The sequence below is a fragment of the Medicago sativa genome, chromosome 7, assembly GCF_051527215.1.
Source record: "Medicago sativa cultivar Bolivia chromosome 7, Bolivia_mono, whole genome shotgun sequence".
NCBI lineage: Eukaryota > Viridiplantae > Streptophyta > Magnoliopsida > Fabales > Fabaceae > Medicago > Medicago sativa.
The window spans coordinates 81,661,476-81,681,556 of record NC_140755.1 but is presented as its reverse complement, the minus strand read 5'-3'; the positions used below and the strand labels follow the sequence as shown (position 1 = coordinate 81,681,556).

The 20,081-nt window shown below is 34.5% G+C and overlaps 1 protein-coding gene, 2 long non-coding RNA genes and 2 pseudogenes across 6 annotated transcripts; all 5 read right to left on the bottom strand.

The window, feature by feature from the left end:
* Window positions 1-2,991: 2,991 nt before the first annotated feature.
* On the bottom strand, window positions 2,992-5,784 carry LOC146909179 (uncharacterized). 2 transcript variants are annotated; one of them, XR_015017976.1, is made up of 5 exons: window positions 5,496-5,784; window positions 5,282-5,319; window positions 4,933-5,007; window positions 4,726-4,820; window positions 2,992-3,801 (listed from the first exon to the last, which is right to left on the bottom strand). It is a non-coding gene; the product is annotated as an uncharacterized LOC146909179 (long non-coding RNA). The 2 variants fall into 2 exon arrangements; XR_015017975.1 differs by lacking the exon at window positions 5,496-5,784 and having other exon boundaries at window positions 5,282-5,419.
* Window positions 5,785-6,762: 978 nt separating this feature from the next.
* Window positions 6,763-8,692, bottom strand: LOC146909178 (F-box/FBD/LRR-repeat protein At1g16930-like; annotated as a pseudogene). The gene is made up of 3 exons (XR_015017973.1): window positions 7,718-8,692; window positions 7,307-7,444; window positions 6,763-7,217 (listed from the first exon to the last, which is right to left on the bottom strand). The product of XR_015017973.1 is annotated as an F-box/FBD/LRR-repeat protein At1g16930-like (transcript).
* A 1,320-nt stretch (window positions 8,693-10,012) lies between these two features.
* LOC146909177 (uncharacterized) lies at window positions 10,013-10,706 on the bottom strand. The gene is made up of 3 exons (XR_015017974.1): window positions 10,569-10,706; window positions 10,220-10,294; window positions 10,013-10,107 (listed from the first exon to the last, which is right to left on the bottom strand). It is a non-coding gene; the product is annotated as an uncharacterized LOC146909177 (long non-coding RNA).
* Window positions 10,707-12,049: 1,343 nt separating this feature from the next.
* Window positions 12,050-14,008, bottom strand: LOC146909176 (F-box/FBD/LRR-repeat protein At1g78750-like; annotated as a pseudogene). The gene is made up of 3 exons (XR_015017972.1): window positions 13,005-14,008; window positions 12,594-12,731; window positions 12,050-12,504 (listed from the first exon to the last, which is right to left on the bottom strand). The product of XR_015017972.1 is annotated as an F-box/FBD/LRR-repeat protein At1g78750-like (transcript).
* A 496-nt stretch (window positions 14,009-14,504) lies between these two features.
* Window positions 14,505-16,580, bottom strand: LOC146909175 (F-box/FBD/LRR-repeat protein At4g00160-like). The gene is made up of 3 exons (XM_085724165.1): window positions 15,538-16,580; window positions 15,096-15,257; window positions 14,505-15,009 (listed from the first exon to the last, which is right to left on the bottom strand). The coding sequence occupies exons 1-3, from the start codon at window positions 16,372-16,374 to the stop codon at window positions 14,734-14,736; spliced, it is 1,275 nt and encodes a 424-aa protein (XP_085580291.1). The 5' UTR covers window positions 16,375-16,580; the 3' UTR covers window positions 14,505-14,733.
* Window positions 16,581-20,081: the final 3,501 nt, after the last annotated feature.

Below are 20,081 nucleotides of genomic sequence, written 5' to 3'. Positions count from 1 at the left end.
ATAAAGAGCTATGGAAACAACAAAAATTTGAAGCTTGGACGCTCCTGAAGGCAACTTGCTCCTGAAGAAAAAGCGCTCCTGAAGAAATAGCGCTCCTGAAGAATAGTGCTCCTGAAGACAAGAGGTCCAGAAGTCACATCATCAGAAGCTGCATCATCAGAAGCTGCATCATCAGAAGCTGCCTCATCAGAAGCCATTTCACCAGAAGCTGAATATCAACTGGATTTGCAAAGAATCAAGAATTGAAGAATCATCAATGCAAAAGCTGTCTATTGGATTCGAAAACACAAACAAAGGATTAGTGGAGCTTGCAACGGTCATTTCAAAGGTGTTTGAAGGTGTGTGTTTGCAATTTGGACGAAAGCGTTGACATTGTACTTTGTACGAATTGTACAACCACGTTCTCCACTACTCTGTTTTGTGTCTGCACCTCAAGACAAGAAAACAGCTCCAGAATACGGTCTCGCCTGCATAGATGTTCCTTTGGATAAGGAATGGATTTCAAATTTGTTCTTCATAGGACAACAACCAAATCAGGCAAAAGATCATTGGTGAAAGATCAAGCTTCAACAACGACTCTTTGGTGTGCTGGCAATTTCACAACGTCTCTTTCACACCTCTATATAAAGGAGTGAAGACCTAGAGAATTGGTAATGCAAGAACGCTGAACGAAAGACTCACAAGATTCTCACAAGTACCAAACCTCTGCTGAAATTGTTCTGCATTCACTTAGAATTTCTGTGTCTCAAAGTCATATCTTAGAAATTCTTAAGTCCATTGAGTCTGTATCTGATTTGTATTGTGAGCACCTCTGATTGTATATCAAGTGTTCAACCTTAAACAATTTTCTGTGTAATTTTGTTTAGTTAGGAAGTCTCTTGCAGTTGTGCTTGAGCAGGAAGTCTCTTGATTGTGTTCTTGAGCAAAGGAAGTCTCTTGCTTGTGTGCTTGAGCATTGGAAGTCTCTTGCTTGTGTGCTTGAGCATTTGTAATCAGATATTACTCATAGTGAAATCTCCTTGGAAGTGCAAGGGGGACTGGACTACTTCCGGATTGTGGAAGGAACCAGTATAATTGCTTTGTGTCGTTCTTCTTCTCTCTCTCTGTTCTATTCCGCTGCATTTAGATTCTGATCATCACTTCAGAAGCTGTCTCACTTAGCTTCTGATCAGTGTATTCAGTTATTTAGAGAAACGAAGAATTTTTCAAAACACAATTCAACCCCCCTTCTTGTGTTTTTCTCACCTTCAGATTGTTCATTTTCATCATACCCTCCGTCAAGGTAACGAGTGTGCAGATTGGCTTGCTAAGCATGGTGCTTCTTCTTCGGATGCTCTAAAGTCTTGAATTTTTTGCCCTCCTCAACTGCATCGTTCCCTTCTGGATGATGCTCTTGGAGTTGTTCGCTTGAGATTGTAGTTTGGTTTTGTTTTTATCATTTCTTCTTGATAAAAAAAAAACAAAAATACCCAAAAAAAAAATAAGATGAGATATTAAAGTTTAGAAAGAAAAAAAAAGGCAAAAAAAAGAAATCGAGGAAAAAAATGGTTTTTAAAATTAATCTGCGAAATTAAACATCTATTTTTTTGAATGGCAAAATATAATAAATAGATAAAATAGAAAATGTACAAATACACTAAAAGACCGCCCAAACGAGGAAGGAAGAAAACCCCAGCAGCACCACCAAACAAAACAAAACACCAAGAAAAGAAAGGAGACCCACCACACACGGCGCACCCTACAAGGAAAAAGCGCAAGGAGAAAGCCAGTAAGCCATGCCGGAAAGGAAGAGGCAATGCACCCCCACACAAATAACATGCCGAACAAGAAGTAAACCTATTCTAACACATTTCCCCCTACCTAAACCCGTAAAGGAAAGGAATTGTTGGGCTAGACCTATAGGGATCACATACTCCCAACCCAACCACCTAGAGACTTGATACCACACCGGAAGGATAGAAGGGCACGAAAGGAACAGATGCACCGACAAAGCAAGTAAAAACGGAATCACATGGATCCAACTGAAGCAAAAATCTAAAAGAAATTTAGAAAGAACCATGGTTAAAGAGAGTAGGGAGAAGACAAGAGAAAAAAAAAATGACACAAACACAACTTATAATAACATCTATATACTTCATAATCTAACAACCTTTAAAAGTTGCTCACTGTAAGATGATATAAAGTCAATGTCACTAGCCCCAACCTCTCTTCAAATGCCACTTTATTTGAAGTCAATGCATTTTATCTTATCATTAATTCTAACAGGTATTTTAAGGGAATTTGTTAACAAATGTCCTTAAGATATCTGTTAGCATTTCCCAAAACCTAGCATGTAATGAAACAAATTACAAAACTAAAATTAAAAAGAGCAAGGCACCACAAACTGATGGATGTATCAACTCTAGCACTTAATTACAAACACGGGTGGATCCACGTTCATAACATTAACCCACTAAGATTGCAATATTTCTCATTAATCATTATTATATAGCATTAGCTGCCCAGCACACATACACATATAACAGCAAAGAGATTCTATACTAAAATGAGAGTATAAGGGATACTTTAACTCAAATATAAATAGAAACAACAAACATTACCAAAATATGCTATCTAAGAAAACACAAATTTAAATTGTTATGCAGACCATTCATATACGAAATATGATATATTTAGTGCCCCATTGGGATTTAATATATGAAGTATGAATATTGTATTCCATAACTTAAATAAGAAATCGAGTAAAAAAATGATTTTATAATTAATTTGTGAAATTAAGCATCCATTTGTCCTTTTAAATTGAAAAAATGTTAGAGGGTAACATTATATCATGGAATAAGCTAGGAACAGGTATCTTTCAAAAAAAAAAAAAACTGTAAAAAAAAGAAGCTAGGAAAATGTAATACTGCAATACCTGCATAGTTTGTATACTGAATACAACTTGCAATGACTTCCATTATTTTATCCCTTCAAAGTTTGGGTTGTTATGAAACTAGTAATTACACCCGTGCAATGCACGGGGAGAAAATTAATTATAAATATACTGTCATAATATACATATTGTTTGCATAAAACCTTGAATATAATGATACCAACAACCTTATATAATTGTTGTTTCTCATACACCACAGCATAATCCTCTAACTTCTAATATTTTCATAAAATTATGAATATTTACAATTTATACCTTCTTACACCCAAATTATAAATTCCTGAAGATAGCTTTCAGCCTGTTCAATATTAGAGAGATGGCGACCCCAACTTAAGGAGCTTGAATTTTGTGCTCAACCTGAATAGGCTTCTCCCACATGCGTAAATATCTTTTTATCGGTATACCAATGAATACAATAATAAACATTTTTTGCTTCCCTTCTAAAGGATTTCTGAGGTACAAAATATGTCTTTGAAGAAACATGGACATTGGGAAGTTGTATCACCTCAACTTTCCCCATTGATTCCTCTTACAATGTTCCACAAAAAGTAGTGTAATGGGAATAACATTCCATCGAATTGCTATGAGTTGTAATGTGACTACTAAGATTATCAAAGATTGAGGAAAAAATGAAATAAAATGAGTTGTTATGAGTGGTAATTGCTATGAGTTGATAAAAACTATACTTAGTTCTTACCACCAACAACAATAAAATAAAAGAAACATAAAATGAATTGTACATTCCCATGTGCAAAATGAACATGCAAGTTTTAGATTCTACATTCATGACCAAAGATGAGGCATAGAGATGTTTACCTCATAGAGCTACTCCAGCTACTCCTCAAGACCAGCCACTAATAACCCCAAAGCTGATACCAAAAAACATTGTTAGAAATGTAATATAAACGAAAAAAAATAGAGAGAATCCCACAAGAAGTTCAATCAAACGGATATTTCAATGACACATTAATTGAGTTGTAGAGTCAAATATATGAGTTCTTTCTTCTTTGAAAACAATACATGATGATTCATAGCTTTCAGAAATAATAATAATAATAATAATAATAATAATAATAATAATAATAATAATAATAATAATAATAATAATAATAATAATAATAATAATAATAATAATAATAATAATAATAATAATAATAATAATAATAATAATAATAATAATAATAATAATAATATTCTTTTTGTCATACTCAAATTCTTGGTTCACACAGTGCATGAGAGATATGTTTCTAAACTCACAGAGCAATTGTCATGTGACAGATATATATCTAATGCATTGCATTATAAACTAATGGAATTTTTGTGTTCACCCTACAAAGCCTGCCCCATAAGCACTGAATATTCTCACTAAAAAAGTCACATCAGAGATCTAAACCAAAAAGATAATATAAACTCCATAATGGTCATCAATGTTACTACAATGTTTATGTTAGATCTAAATAATATCACTCTTAAAATTACTACTTATTCTTGTATTTGTGGCCTAATCAGATTCAGATTCTTGTGTTAATTTGGATTATCCCATCATTCTTGGGAATGTTACGTCTAGGATTGTAAGCAAATCACATTAAATATTTGTTAGAAAAATAAACCCTTCCTCCTATTGACTGTGATGTGAGATATTTCTAATGCATTGTGTCAAATTTTCTATACTGATCTCAGTAATTGATGTGATTAAAGAAAACCGATAAGACCATAACAATAACCATAACACAAAAAGTAAAGTAACAAAAATGTTCCAAGATATGAAAATATTTGGGCTAGAGTTATCTTACCCCTCATCAGACTTGAGAAAGTAACACAGTTGCAATGAAATCTCCACCACAAGGTCAATTTTCTGGTCTCACAAGAAATAGATGACTTGGTAACTCTAGTCAATAAAGGATAGTGGATTAGATCTATTTTCAATAATAAATCTCATCTCAAATTTCAAAGTCAAGTTCAGAGACATGAAAATCTAGAGAGTGAAGAGAATTACCAACCTTGTGCTTGCAACAAAAATCATCATATTGAGGGTAAACCATGTCAAGCTACTTCTTAGAACTATAAAATCTGTACTGAAGCGCTCAAAAAAACACACAAACTTTTCATGAGCAGTTACTAATTATAACAAAAACACAAAAACATTATCTTTGAAGGAATAGGAGCAATAACAAAATGAAATGAAGAAATTCTAAATCGAACATGTATATGGTTACTAAATTGAAATTTTTTCTAAATCAAACATGCAAATGGTTATCGTATCAAATTGAAATTTAAACAAAGAACTTCCAATAATCAAAATAACAAAGAGTAAGAAGGAAAAAACAATGTTAGATTTAGAATGTATACCTTTTGAAGTCTCAGATTAAAACACGGAAGTTTGTATCCTGCAAAAGAAAAACAAATCATCATACCACAACTTAAATTTTGAATCAGTTAGGGAAAAACAAAAAGTAAGAAGAAGATTAAGGATGAAGGAAGGAGAGATGGTTGTGATTTTGAAGTAGAAAGGGTTTATGAATATGAGTAATGGAATGAAAAAGAGAGAAGAAAGAAATACAACCTGAAATGAAAACCAAAATGGAGGTAAATTTTGAATTTCAAATCCTCCAACTCATACAGCCTAGGTCGTTTTCTTCTACAGGTTTGTACAGATGAAGAGAAGCATAGAAATAGAAGTATTGGGATATGAAGATAAAAAGTGAGAAAATTTTGTGCTGAAGTGGGAAGTCTTTTTGTCTCATAGCCTGCCGCGTTGACTTCTTTGTTGGTGTATGTGTAAGGATGTTGGCTTTAGCTTTGTGCCTCTTGTTTTTTACTGTTTTGAAAATCAAAATGAAAGGAATTCCAACCTATAGTTTATTATTTGTGTTTTGAGCCAAAAGTAGCTAAAAAATAGAATCTTTGAGAAGTATGATTATTAGGTGGCATGTGTTTTGAGTTGACATGTGTTAAATGATACCAAAAACAGGGCTTCTAAAAGTCTAATATTAAGATTTCAGGCATATGAAATTGTTCATCCAACAAAGCAGGATAATATTAACTTGTTGATAACATCTACCAGATAGCATGCTTAGTTTAACAAATTAAAGTAGCACATTTGAATTTGGCTTGTAAACACACAGCCTCATCAACATGCACCTACCTTCAACACAAATTTGTTGAAGGTACAATCAAATTAAGAATCAACATGATGGAGCATGTAAGAGACAAAAATTACTAAAACAAAGACAATTAAATATTGCCTGTATGTATCAAAACATGAGGGAAGAAAGTTTTAGCGACGCATCATAATACAGGGAATGGAGTCTCAAATTGAGTTTTTGAGCAGAGTTACCAAACATAAAGTAGAATATTATTAAATCTACACAGACAAGGAGTGAATCCTGACTGTTTTTGTAGCATCTCAATCAATAATTTTATTTAGAGAATCAAGAGAGTAGAAGAGTTTTAAATTTTCAAATAACTATCCACTAACCATAACTTCTTACTTTCTAGAGTATAATCTGTATATTGGTCAAAAAGAGACCAGTACGTTGCTTTGAATAATACAAAAGCATATATGTTAAGCAAAGCACGAACAAATTCGTTTCACTTTCACTATCACTATTCTTTAACTTAGCTGTAAAGGGTGTCAACATATAAAATCTAAAATGAGTTTAAAATTAAATTAGCATTGTTCAACACCAAATATGTACATTCCTAACTGTCAAAATGTTACTCATGTTTGAAGTTTTTTAGCTTTTCAAAGAATTTTATGAAGAGGTTTCATGTAAGTCTCGGTTAAAGTACTACCAAAATTAAAAAGAGCAAGGCTCTGCAAAGTAATGTATCAACTCTATAGCACTTAATTACAAACAATGGTGGATCCACATTCATCACAGCAGGAGCATTTAAAGATAAATTTTCCTTCAATTATGCAGCGAGTCAAAGTTATGACATTCATAATAGCCCATAGTTCAAACAACCAAATAGAAGCTAATGAAACAGCAAGTAGGATAGAGAAACTACTATTTACACAGTCAATATGCTATCAATGAAATAAAAGTTGACATGTTGCAGAGGCCCTTGGGCATGTGGACAATGATCTTTCTAATTTAGGTTGCCCCCTTTGGTTCCAGATTTCCATGATTTGTAAAATTCTTGCATTCTTCAAAATATATTTTGCTAACATTAGCTCACTTTTTAGGCCTGAAAAGTCATGAATAGTGCAAGTTCTAAGGTATGATGACAGGCATTGAGGAACAAGCTCTGGTTCCACCCAATTTTCTTCATCATCTTTTTCCTATTAATAGTGCACATAACTAAAGTTAAGGTGTGTTAAGAAAAGATAAACCGAATATGGTTCTTTCTTACTTCTTGGACTTAACAAACCTTGTAAAGTTCGAGATGTTGAAGCTTAGGGCAGTGTTGGAGCATATGCGGTACCACCTCCCAATTACGGTAAAGCTCCAATCAGGACAAATTATGAAAGATAGGAATATCATTGTAACGGCGTTGCAGCTGATTCGCCTGAATTATGTAGATAGACACACTATCAAATTGGGGCAAAATTCACAAAAAGAAAAAACATGCAGATTAATCACATTTTTGCTTTGTTTTCCATCCCATTCCTTCAGCGTTTGGTGGTCAATACAATTGACTGACACATAATCAAATTGGAGAAAACAGAATTATTGAATGTAATCAAAATTTTGAATGTAATCAATTGTGTTATATTGGACACAGACAGTACTACATAGATTGAGGTAGCAATGCATGATACTCAAAGTAAATAAAATGGACCTCGTAGAATTCGTGATCTTTCGTGCGAAACGTGAATGTATCTATCCACAGAGACTTCAAATTAGATAGTGCTTTCACCGGAAAATATGAAGACAAACAATGAGTGATATGTGCACTAATCAATTTGGGTAAGCTAAAGCTTTTAAACTCTCTAATGAATAGCGAATCTGCTTCCTCATCATGGAAGTATATACCCACAACTCGTAGATGCTCAAGATTTGGACATCCAGCTAAAAGCAACAAAAAATCTTGAAGTTCATCAAAGATCACAGTGTCCAAATGAGTGATGGAAATCCAAATCCAATAGAAAAAATAATCAAAAGGCTTCACAAGGAACCAACCGAGGTCGAGACTTACAAGTGTTGTACATGTGAGAATACCAACAGGCAATTTGGGTATGCCATCATCATCATCATCGTCGTCGTCAAGGCTATTCACACTGACGTGGAGACGAAGATGCTTGAGTTTGCGTTGAACAATGAAGTTAATCCATTTGTTGACGTTGTGAATGCCAAAACGTAAGGCTAGATCATAACTACCATATTCAATTTCGAGACTAAAACTATCGATGAAATGAGAGCCAGCGGCATCGCGAGAGACCAAAATCGAGTATATAGACTCATTTAAACTGTAATTAGATTCAATGTTATTCACTGTGATGATGCCGGAGAAGTTGATACCGTCGGTAAATTTCCAGAGATGAGTCCATCTCTGAGAGAATGCTTGTGGCAACTGCCTCTTTGGTAGGGAGACGAGACAAAATCTGTCTCAGAATCGCGTCCGGTAAACTGCTGATCTTATCCGCCGCTGGTGGTGGTGGTGGTGTTGCTTCGGAAATTCTCCTTCGTCGACACATTGCTTCTTCTTCCCTCAATTGGACAGTGTGCAGCGCCTCTACAATTACAATTAGGGCTTCTATGTCGAAAAGGGGCGTGAATGAAAAGGGTAAATAAAGCTTTGGCGTGAATGAAACTATGTAATGAAACAAATTACAACGCCAAAACGAGAAAGAGTAATAACGCTCCACAAACTGATGTATCTACTCTATCGCACTTAACTACAAACAGGGGTGGATCCACATTCATCACATTGGGAGCATTTGCAATCACTAAAATTACAATCTTTCTCATTATTATACATTAGCTACCCAGCACAGGCGCACGCACGCACACATATATAACAACAAAGAAGTTCTATACTAAAACGAGAGTACAACAGATGCTTCAACTCAAATATAATTGGGGTCCAGAACTAAGAAACAACAAACAACCGATTGGGAAAGCAGAAAACCCATAAACAAACAGTACCAAAATATGCTATATAAGAGAAAACTGAAGTTGTTCTGCATACCATTCATATACAAACTATCATATATTTAATGCTCCATTGAAAATTAATATATGAATATCGTCTACTATAGCTAAAAATTTGAAAAATACAGACAAGGATTCCTTTGAGAAGACAACTACTTTAGTATCAAATCTGAATTTAACATACAAGTGCCCATAAAATGGATAAGCCTTGATCTAATTGAAATCATAAGCAAGTTAAATAAATAAATATAAATAAACAGGCAGTGTCGATGAGTACTAACTAAATCATTTAAAGATAATAATAATAATAATAATAATAATAATAATAATAATAATAATAATAATAATAATAATAATAATAATAATAATAATAATAATAATATTCTTTTTGTCATACTCAAATTCTTGGTTCACACAGTGCATGAGAGATATGTTTCTAAACTCACAGAGCAATTGTCATGTGACAGATATATATCTAATGCATTGCATTATAAACTAATGGAATTTTTGTGTTCACCCTACAAAGCCTGCCCCATAAGCACTGAATATTCTCACTAAAAAAGTCACATCAGAGATCTAAACCAAAAAGATAATATAAACTCCATAATGGTCATCAATGTTACTACAATGTTTATGTTAGATCTAAATAATATCACTCTTAAAATTACTACTTATTCTTGTATTTGTGGCCTAATCAGATTCAGATTCTTGTGTTAATTTGGATTATCCCATCATTCTTGGGAATGTTACGTCTAGGATTGTAAGCAAATCACATTAAATATTTGTTAGAAAAATAAACCCTTCCTCCTATTGACTGTGATGTGAGATATTTCTAATGCATTGTGTCAAATTTTCTATACTGATCTCAGTAATTGATGTGATTAAAGAAAACCGATAAGACCATAACAATAACCATAACACAAAAAGTAAAGTAACAAAAATGTTCCAAGATATGAAAATATTTGGGCTAGAGTTATCTTACCCCTCATCAGACTTGAGAAAGTAACACAGTTGCAATGAAATCTCCACCACAAGGTCAATTTTCTGGTCTCACAAGAAATAGATGACTTGGTAACTCTAGTCAATAAAGGATAGTGGATTAGATCTATTTTCAATAATAAATCTCATCTCAAATTTCAAAGTCAAGTTCAGAGACATGAAAATCTAGAGAGTGAAGAGAATTACCAACCTTGTGCTTGCAACAAAAATCATCATATTGAGGGTAAACCATGTCAAGCTACTTCTTAGAACTATAAAATCTGTACTGAAGCGCTCAAAAAAACACACAAACTTTTCATGAGCAGTTACTAATTATAACAAAAACACAAAAACATTATCTTTGAAGGAATAGGAGCAATAACAAAATGAAATGAAGAAATTCTAAATCGAACATGTATATGGTTACTAAATTGAAATTTTTTCTAAATCAAACATGCAAATGGTTATCGTATCAAATTGAAATTTAAACAAAGAACTTCCAATAATCAAAATAACAAAGAGTAAGAAGGAAAAAACAATGTTAGATTTAGAATGTATACCTTTTGAAGTCTCAGATTAAAACACGGAAGTTTGTATCCTGCAAAAGAAAAACAAATCATCATACCACAACTTAAATTTTGAATCAGTTAGGGAAAAACAAAAAGTAAGAAGAAGATTAAGGATGAAGGAAGGAGAGATGGTTGTGATTTTGAAGTAGAAAGGGTTTATGAATATGAGTAATGGAATGAAAAAGAGAGAAGAAAGAAATACAACCTGAAATGAAAACCAAAATGGAGGTAAATTTTGAATTTCAAATCCTCCAACTCATACAGCCTAGGTCGTTTTCTTCTACAGGTTTGTACAGATGAAGAGAAGCATAGAAATAGAAGTATTGGGATATGAAGATAAAAAGTGAGAAAATTTTGTGCTGAAGTGGGAAGTCTTTTTGTCTCATAGCCTGCCGCGTTGACTTCTTTGTTGGTGTATGTGTAAGGATGTTGGCTTTAGCTTTGTGCCTCTTGTTTTTTACTGTTTTGAAAATCAAAATGAAAGGAATTCCAACCTATAGTTTATTATTTGTGTTTTGAGCCAAAAGTAGCTAAAAAATAGAATCTTTGAGAAGTATGATTATTAGGTGGCATGTGTTTTGAGTTGACATGTGTTAAATGATACCAAAAACAGGGCTTCTAAAAGTCTAATATTAAGATTTCAGGCATATGAAATTGTTCATCCAACAAAGCAGGATAATATTAACTTGTTGATAACATCTACCAGATAGCATGCTTAGTTTAACAAATTAAAGTAGCACATTTGAATTTGGCTTGTAAACACACAGCCTCATCAACATGCACCTACCTTCAACACAAATTTGTTGAAGGTACAATCAAATTAAGAATCAACATGATGGAGCATGTAAGAGACAAAAATTACTAAAACAAAGACAATTAAATATTGCCTGTATGTATCAAAACATGAGGGAAGAAAGTTTTAGCGACGCATCATAATACAGGGAATGGAGTCTCAAATTGAGTTTTTGAGCAGAGTTACCAAACATAAAGTAGAATATTATTAAATCTACACAGACAAGGAGTGAATCCTGACTGTTTTTGTAGCATCTCAATCAATAATTTTATTTAGAGAATCAAGAGAGTAGAAGAGTTTTAAATTTTCAAATAACTATCCACTAACCATAACTTCTTACTTTCTAGAGTATAATCTGTATATTGGTCAAAAAGAGACCAGTACGTTGCTTTGAATAATACAAAAGCATATATGTTAAGCAAAGCACGAACAAATTCGTTTCACTTTCACTATCACTATTCTTTAACTTAGCTGTAAAGGGTGTCAACATATAAAATCTAAAATGAGTTTAAAATTAAATTAGCATTGTTCAACACCAAATATGTACATTCCTAACTGTCAAAATGTTACTCATGTTTGAAGTTTTTTAGCTTTTCAAAGAATTTTATGAAGAGGTTTCATGTAAGTCTCGGTTAAAGTACTACCAAAATTAAAAAGAGCAAGGCTCTGCAAAGTAATGTATCAACTCTATAGCACTTAATTACAAACAATGGTGGATCCACATTCATCACAGCAGGAGCATTTAAAGATAAATTTTCCTTCAATTATGCAGCGAGTCAAAGTTATGACATTCATAATAGCCCATAGTTCAAACAACCAAATAGAAGCTAATGAAACAGCAAGTAGGATAGAGAAACTACTATTTACACAGTCAATATGCTATCAATGAAATAAAAGTTGACATGTTGCAGAGGCCCTTGGGCATGTGGACAATGATCTTTCTAATTTAGGTTGCCCCCTTTGGTTCCAGATTTCCATGATTTGTAAAATTCTTGCATTCTTCAAAATATATTTTGCTAACATTAGCTCACTTTTTAGGCCTGAAAAGTCATGAATAGTGCAAGTTCTAAGGTATGATGACAGGCATTGAGGAACAAGCTCTGGTTCCACCCAATTTTCTTCATCATCTTTTTCCTATTAATAGTGCACATAACTAAAGTTAAGGTGTGTTAAGAAAAGATAAACCGAATATGGTTCTTTCTTACTTCTTGGACTTAACAAACCTTGTAAAGTTCGAGATGTTGAAGCTTAGGGCAGTGTTGGAGCATATGCGGTACCACCTCCCAATTACGGTAAAGCTCCAATCAGGACAAATTATGAAAGATAGGAATATCATTGTAACGGCGTTGCAGCTGATTCGCCTGAATTATGTAGATAGACACACTATCAAATTGGGGCAAAATTCACAAAAAGAAAAAACATGCAGATTAATCACATTTTTGCTTTGTTTTCCATCCCATTCCTTCAGCGTTTGGTGGTCAATACAATTGACTGACACATAATCAAATTGGAGAAAACAGAATTATTGAATGTAATCAAAATTTTGAATGTAATCAATTGTGTTATATTGGACACAGACAGTACTACATAGATTGAGGTAGCAATGCATGATACTCAAAGTAAATAAAATGGACCTCGTAGAATTCGTGATCTTTCGTGCGAAACGTGAATGTATCTATCCACAGAGACTTCAAATTAGATAGTGCTTTCACCGGAAAATATGAAGACAAACAATGAGTGATATGTGCACTAATCAATTTGGGTAAGCTAAAGCTTTTAAACTCTCTAATGAATAGCGAATCTGCTTCCTCATCATGGAAGTATATACCCACAACTCGTAGATGCTCAAGATTTGGACATCCAGCTAAAAGCAACAAAAAATCTTGAAGTTCATCAAAGATCACAGTGTCCAAATGAGTGATGGAAATCCAAATCCAATAGAAAAAATAATCAAAAGGCTTCACAAGGAACCAACCGAGGTCGAGACTTACAAGTGTTGTACATGTGAGAATACCAACAGGCAATTTGGGTATGCCATCATCATCATCATCGTCGTCGTCAAGGCTATTCACACTGACGTGGAGACGAAGATGCTTGAGTTTGCGTTGAACAATGAAGTTAATCCATTTGTTGACGTTGTGAATGCCAAAACGTAAGGCTAGATCATAACTACCATATTCAATTTCGAGACTAAAACTATCGATGAAATGAGAGCCAGCGGCATCGCGAGAGACCAAAATCGAGTATATAGACTCATTTAAACTGTAATTAGATTCAATGTTATTCACTGTGATGATGCCGGAGAAGTTGATACCGTCGGTAAATTTCCAGAGATGAGTCCATCTCTGAGAGAATGCTTGTGGCAACTGCCTCTTTGGTAGGGAGACGAGACAAAATCTGACTCAGAATCGCGTCCGGTAAACTGCTGATCTTATCCGCCGCTGGTGGTGGTGGTGGTGTTGCTTCGGAAATTCTCCTTCGTCGACACATTGCTTCTTCTTCCCTCAATTGGACAGTGTGCAGCGCCTCTACAATTACAATTAGGGCTTCTATGTCGAAAAGGGGCGTGAATGAAAAGGGTAAATAAAGCTTTGGCGTGAATGAAACTATGTAATGAAACAAATTACAACGCCAAAACGAGAAAGAGTAATAACGCTCCACAAACTGATGTATCTACTCTATCGCACTTAACTACAAACAGGGGTGGATCCACATTCATCACATTGGGAGCATTTGCAATCACTAAAATTACAATCTTTCTCATTATTATACATTAGCTACCCAGCACAGGCGCACGCACGCACACATATATAACAACAAAGAAGTTCTATACTAAAACGAGAGTACAACAGATGCTTCAACTCAAATATAATTGGGGTCCAGAACTAAGAAACAACAAACAACCGATTGGGAAAGCAGAAAACCCATAAACAAACAGTACCAAAATATGCTATATAAGAGAAAACTGAAGTTGTTCTGCATACCATTCATATACAAACTATCATATATTTAATGCTCCATTGAAAATTAATATATGAATATCGTCTACTATAGCTAAAAATTTGAAAAATACAGACAAGGATTCCTTTGAGAAGACAACTACTTTAGTATCAAATCTGAATTTAACATACAAGTGCCCATAAAATGGATAAGCCTTGATCTAATTGAAATCATAAGCAAGTTAAATAAATAAATATAAATAAACAGGCAGTGTCGATGAGTACTAACTAAATCATTTAAAGATAATTTTTCCTTTAGTTGTGCAGCGAGACAAAGTCATAAGTTCATAATAGCTCAAAGGTCAAACCACCAACTAGAAGCTAATGAAACGAACAAACTCCTATTTACACGGTCTATATATTATCAATGAAATAAAAGTTGACATGTTGCAGAGGCCTTTGGGCAAGTGGACAATTTTCTTTCGATTTCACGTTGATCCCATTTGTTCCAGATTTCCATGGTTTGTAAAATTCTTGCATTCTTCAAAATATATTCTGCTAACATAAACTCACTTTGTAGGCCTGAAAAGTCATGAATGGTGCAAGTTCTAAGGTATGATGAGAGGCATTGTGGAACAAGTTCTGGTTCCACCCAATTTTCTTGATCATCTTCTTCATTCCCCGTCGTCTCGTATGATTCCTATTAATAGTACACATAAAATAAGGCTAAAGATAAAGGCGTGTTACGAAAAGATAAACCAAATATGATTCTTAGACTTAACAAACCTGGCAAAGTTTGAGATTTTGAAGCTTAGGGCAGTATTGGAGCACTTGTGCTACCAAATCCCAATTATTGTAGAGCTCCAAGTGGGTCAAATTATGAAAGATGGGAATATCATCGTAAGGGGGTAGCTGATTCATATCATCGTAAGGGGGTAGCTGATTCGCCTGAATTATGTAGAAAGACACGGTATCAAATTGGGGCAAAAATTCACAACAACAAAAGGGGCATTGCAGATTTATCAAAATTTTGCTTTGTTTTCCATCCCATTCTATTCCATTTCATCAGTGAATGTATTCAATTGACCAACACATAATCAAATTGTAGAAAACAGAATAATTGAATGTAATCAATTGTGCTATATTGGACACCAACACACCTTCAATATGAAATTTCAATATTATATAGACTGAGGTAGCAATGCATTATATTCAAAATAAAACGGACCTCGTAGACTTTGCTGTCTTTTGGGTAAATCATGAATGTATCTGTACACAGATCCTCTAAATTAGATAGTGCTTTCACCGGAAAATATGAAGACCACCAATGAGTGACATCAGCACTCGTCAATTTGGGTAAGCTTAAGCTTTTAAACTCTTCAATGGAATCTTCCACACCATGGAAGTATATATCCATCACTCGTATATGCTCAAGAATTGGACATCCAGCTAAAAGCGACAAAAAATCTCGAAGTTCATGGAAGATCATATCATTCAGATGAAGGACATTGAGTGATGGAAATCCAAATCCAATACAAGAAAAATCAAAACCCTTCACATAGAACAAACCGAGGTCGAGAGTTACAAGTGTTCTACATGTGAGAATACTAACAGGCAATTTGGGTATGTCACTGATGTGGAGGCCATCAACACTGATGTGGAGACGAAGATACTTGAGTTTGCGTTGAGCAATGAGGTTAATCCATTTGTTGACATTGTGAATGCCGAAATGAAAGGCAAGATCAGTGTTACCGTATTCAATTTGGAGGTTGAATCTGTTAAGGAAAAGAGAGCCAGCAGCTTCACGAGAGAGTAAAATGGAGGACATAGAATCATTGAAACTGTAAGTAGAATCAGTATCATCCAGTGTGATGTCGGTGAAATCGATACCGTCGATGAATTTCCAGAGATGAATCCATCTCTTTGAGAGAATGCTTGTGGCAACTGCCTCTTTGGTAGGGATACGAGACAGAATCTGACTCAGAATCGCGTCGGGTAAGCTGCTGATCTTATCCACCGCTGGTGGTGGTGGTGCTTCTGAAATTCTCTTCCTCCGTCGCCCCATTTCTTCTTGTTCTTCGCACAACCCAATTGTGCATAGCGCATCAACAATTAGGATTATGAACCGTTAAAGGGTGTGGAGAACTTAAAATGGAGAGGATCTTCACCCCGTTAAAGGTGTGTAAATGGGTTAACGACGTGTAAATGAAGTTTTTTTTTTTGGTAGTAAGCAAACGTGTAAATGAAGTTTTTGGATCCGGATCCCAAAGTTTTGGTTCTCCATGTGAGTTTTTTTTTTTAATGAAATATTTATTTTCAATTTTCGAATTACACAAATTTTATAAAAACTTATCTTCTGGTTTCAAAAAAAAAAATAAAAACTTATCTTTTATTTTTGGGTAATAGTCACTGTAGTCCCGGAACATGTAATGATTAGTCATTTTAGTCCTTCATTGTATCAAAATTTCAAAATAGTCCCTAATTGTGCATTCTGTTAGTCAAAATAGTTCTTGACACTAAAATAACCTCTCAATGTTCACAATAATTATTTGCATATAGGGACTAAAATGACAATAAACATGTACTTATAAGGACTAATATGAGAATAAATATGTATATTGGAGGACTAATCTGACAATATTAATGAAATATTTTAACATTAAGGACTATTTTGACTAACAAAATGCACAATCAGGGACTACTTTGAAGTTTTGATATATTGAATGACTATTTTGACTACTCATTACAATTTCAGGGACCAAAGTAATTATTACCCCTTTATTTTTTGAAAGAATAAAAACTTATCTTTTAAAGAGTATATACATTAAATTAGTCCTTAAAACCTATCTTATCAAACATATATTTTGTGTTTTTGTTTTTGAGGTGAGATAATAAGATGGTTTTTTGGGATGGACTTATGATGGGTTAAACAATAGTTGTGTGTTACTACTCTTTTGTTTGAAATAATAGATATGGTGGTTTACTGGTTTAGAGATGAATGATGAAGGATTCAACATGTATATGAGTGTTGTTGTTGTTGCTCATAAAGAAGAAAAATGGTTGTTGTTATTTGAGAGATGGAGCAGAGAAAAGGGGAAAATGGATATTAGTTCTGATTTTTTGCTTTTAATTTAATGAGATTATGGGATAAAGAGGTTGAAGATGAAGATGTTTTGCTTTTCTTTTTCCCTTTCTTTTTCCAGAATTTGAAGTTCAAGACTCACGTGCCTTTCCTTCATTTATTTCATTTTTGATTTATTTAATTTCATTTATATACATGTGGTTTTTTCATTTATTTTTTTATTCCATTCAGCTTCGACCACCACTCAAGTTCCGGTCTATCGGTGGAGACATCACAATCAACCTAAAAGGATCTGAGTCACAAACTTGCTCCTGACCTCGAATCAAAAGCGATCGGCCCACAAGACTCCTGACACAAGTCAAAAAGGCACCCCTCAAACCACCAGAGCAGACACCTTAACCTGTCCAAAAACTCGACCCACCAATAACCCGATACCAAAATCCAAAGACAGAGAAAAGGCAGAACAGTAGCGCAAAGCGAACCAGCTCGAACACAAACAAATCAAAACAAGCCACCAAATCAACCTGCATGACCACCACCTGAATAGACTGGCGCACACCCCGACCCTCAGCTAGATAACCACAAGCCACCACGATCCTTACGACTACGAACGATCCGGGAGTTGCGAAGAAGGAGGATTAATCGTGAAGGACCTGCACCCGTCGGCAAATGAGCAGTCAGGAAGGCTTAAGGTGCAACAAATGACTACTTCGTCAACACGAAGCATATGCACACCTAGCTCTTTCGAGCAACAACATCCAAGCAACCACACCCTAATCCAAGAGCAGGAGGCCTCCAGCGGCAAGGCTCCGAAGGAACAAAACGACAACACAGACAAAACACAGCCCCGACAAAACACAGAAACCGACCATGAGAAGAAAGTGAACCACCAAAAGGCTGAGGGAGATCTAGAAAACCTCGACCCTAGACCCTTGACATAACATAACACCTAAAACACAAACACAACAAAACAAACACAGACAGAACAGAAAGACGACTGAACAGAGAACCACCAAGAGGCTGAGGGAGATCTAAACAGCCTCGATCCTAGACCTGAGACAGAACACAACACATGAAACACAAACACAGCAAAACAAACACACAACACGGTTAAAGGCCATCAACACCCCACCGTGATGTTGCACACCCACACCACAGGCGCAAGAGCCGGGCAGAAGTAATAAAACAACAGAACACAACCGAACAAACAAAGAGAACATACAAGACCACAAAACAACAGAACATACAAAGAGAAAAACAAAGAAACCACCAAAAGACCCAAGCGAATCGCCATCCAAAACAGCACACAACCGTGGTGGAGCCACCAACAACCGCCACCCCGAAACTGCCGCTGTGGAGGAGGCAAAACCGGAACCAGAAACCAACCCACAAAAACTAACACCAAGATCCGACGATACAAGGATTCGACAAACAAAACATGACGATACAAAGATCTGACGAAGAGCGGCGAACGGCGGAGGAGCTGAGGGGGAGAGACAATCGAAGAAGGAAAGGGGCCACTAGTGGTGCGCCGGACACCAAGCGCCGGTGGTATGGCCATGAAAAGGCACCACACCACTACATCTTGCGGGATTGATTTGAATGAAAGGGATAATAGATCTGTGAGAGACAAGGTTTAAGTTGTAGGTTGGGTGGTGAGTTTCCAGAGAGAATGCAGAGAACCTCTCTCTAGGTTTTTTGCTTCAAAAGTTTAAAATAATATATCAATTAGTCTCTAGACTATTACTATCTCATCAATTTGGTCTCTAAATTAACTTTTGAAATCAATTAAAAGATCCATAAACTATAAGAAATACAACAATTTGGTTCATAAACTTCATGCTGTTGTTTTTTTTTTTTTAAATTTAGTTCTATCCTTCTATTTTTTTTAAATTGAAATTTTGATCCTCTATTTTAAAAATCAATTTTTTTCTTTTTTTTTTTTAAAAAATTTTTACAATTCTTTTTTTATTTGTTGATATGACATATTTATCAATGACGTGTTAAGGTTTACATGCCCACATTATATCTTTGACAAAAAATGATAAATAAGTGTTGATGTGTTAGTAACGAATACACACGGTCATAATTATAAGCAAAACTTTGTATTTTAAATTCATTCAATTAATAATGTATATAGTTTTTATTCAATTAATAATGTATATAGTCTTTATTATAGATCACATACATCATTTAATTAATGAATCTAAAATGTTGTTTTTTGCTTATAATAGTGACTAGAGGGTGTATGTCACATTAACAAAAATACAAAAAAAAAAAGATGAGATATCAAAGTTTAGAAAGAAAATTTTTCTTAAAAAAAAGTTTAGAAAGAAAAAAAGCAAAAAAAAAAAAGAAAAGAAATCGAGGAAAAAAATGGTTTTTAAAATTAATTTGTGAAATTAAGCATCTATTTGTCTCTTTAAACTGAATAAGTAATCTGTCCTCGTGAGCTTAGCTCAGTTGGTAAGGACAATGTATAATATATGCAAGGTCCGGGTTCGAACCTCGATCACGAAAAAAAAAACTAAATAAGTAATCTGTTGTTAATCGTAGAGGGTAACATTGTAGCATGGCTAATGGTGTGTTAACGCTTATATGGCATGTTATTAATGAATTGTAACAGAAGAAAAAAAAAAACCCAAAAAAAATAAGATGAGATATGAATGTCTAGAAAGAAACAAAAAGTT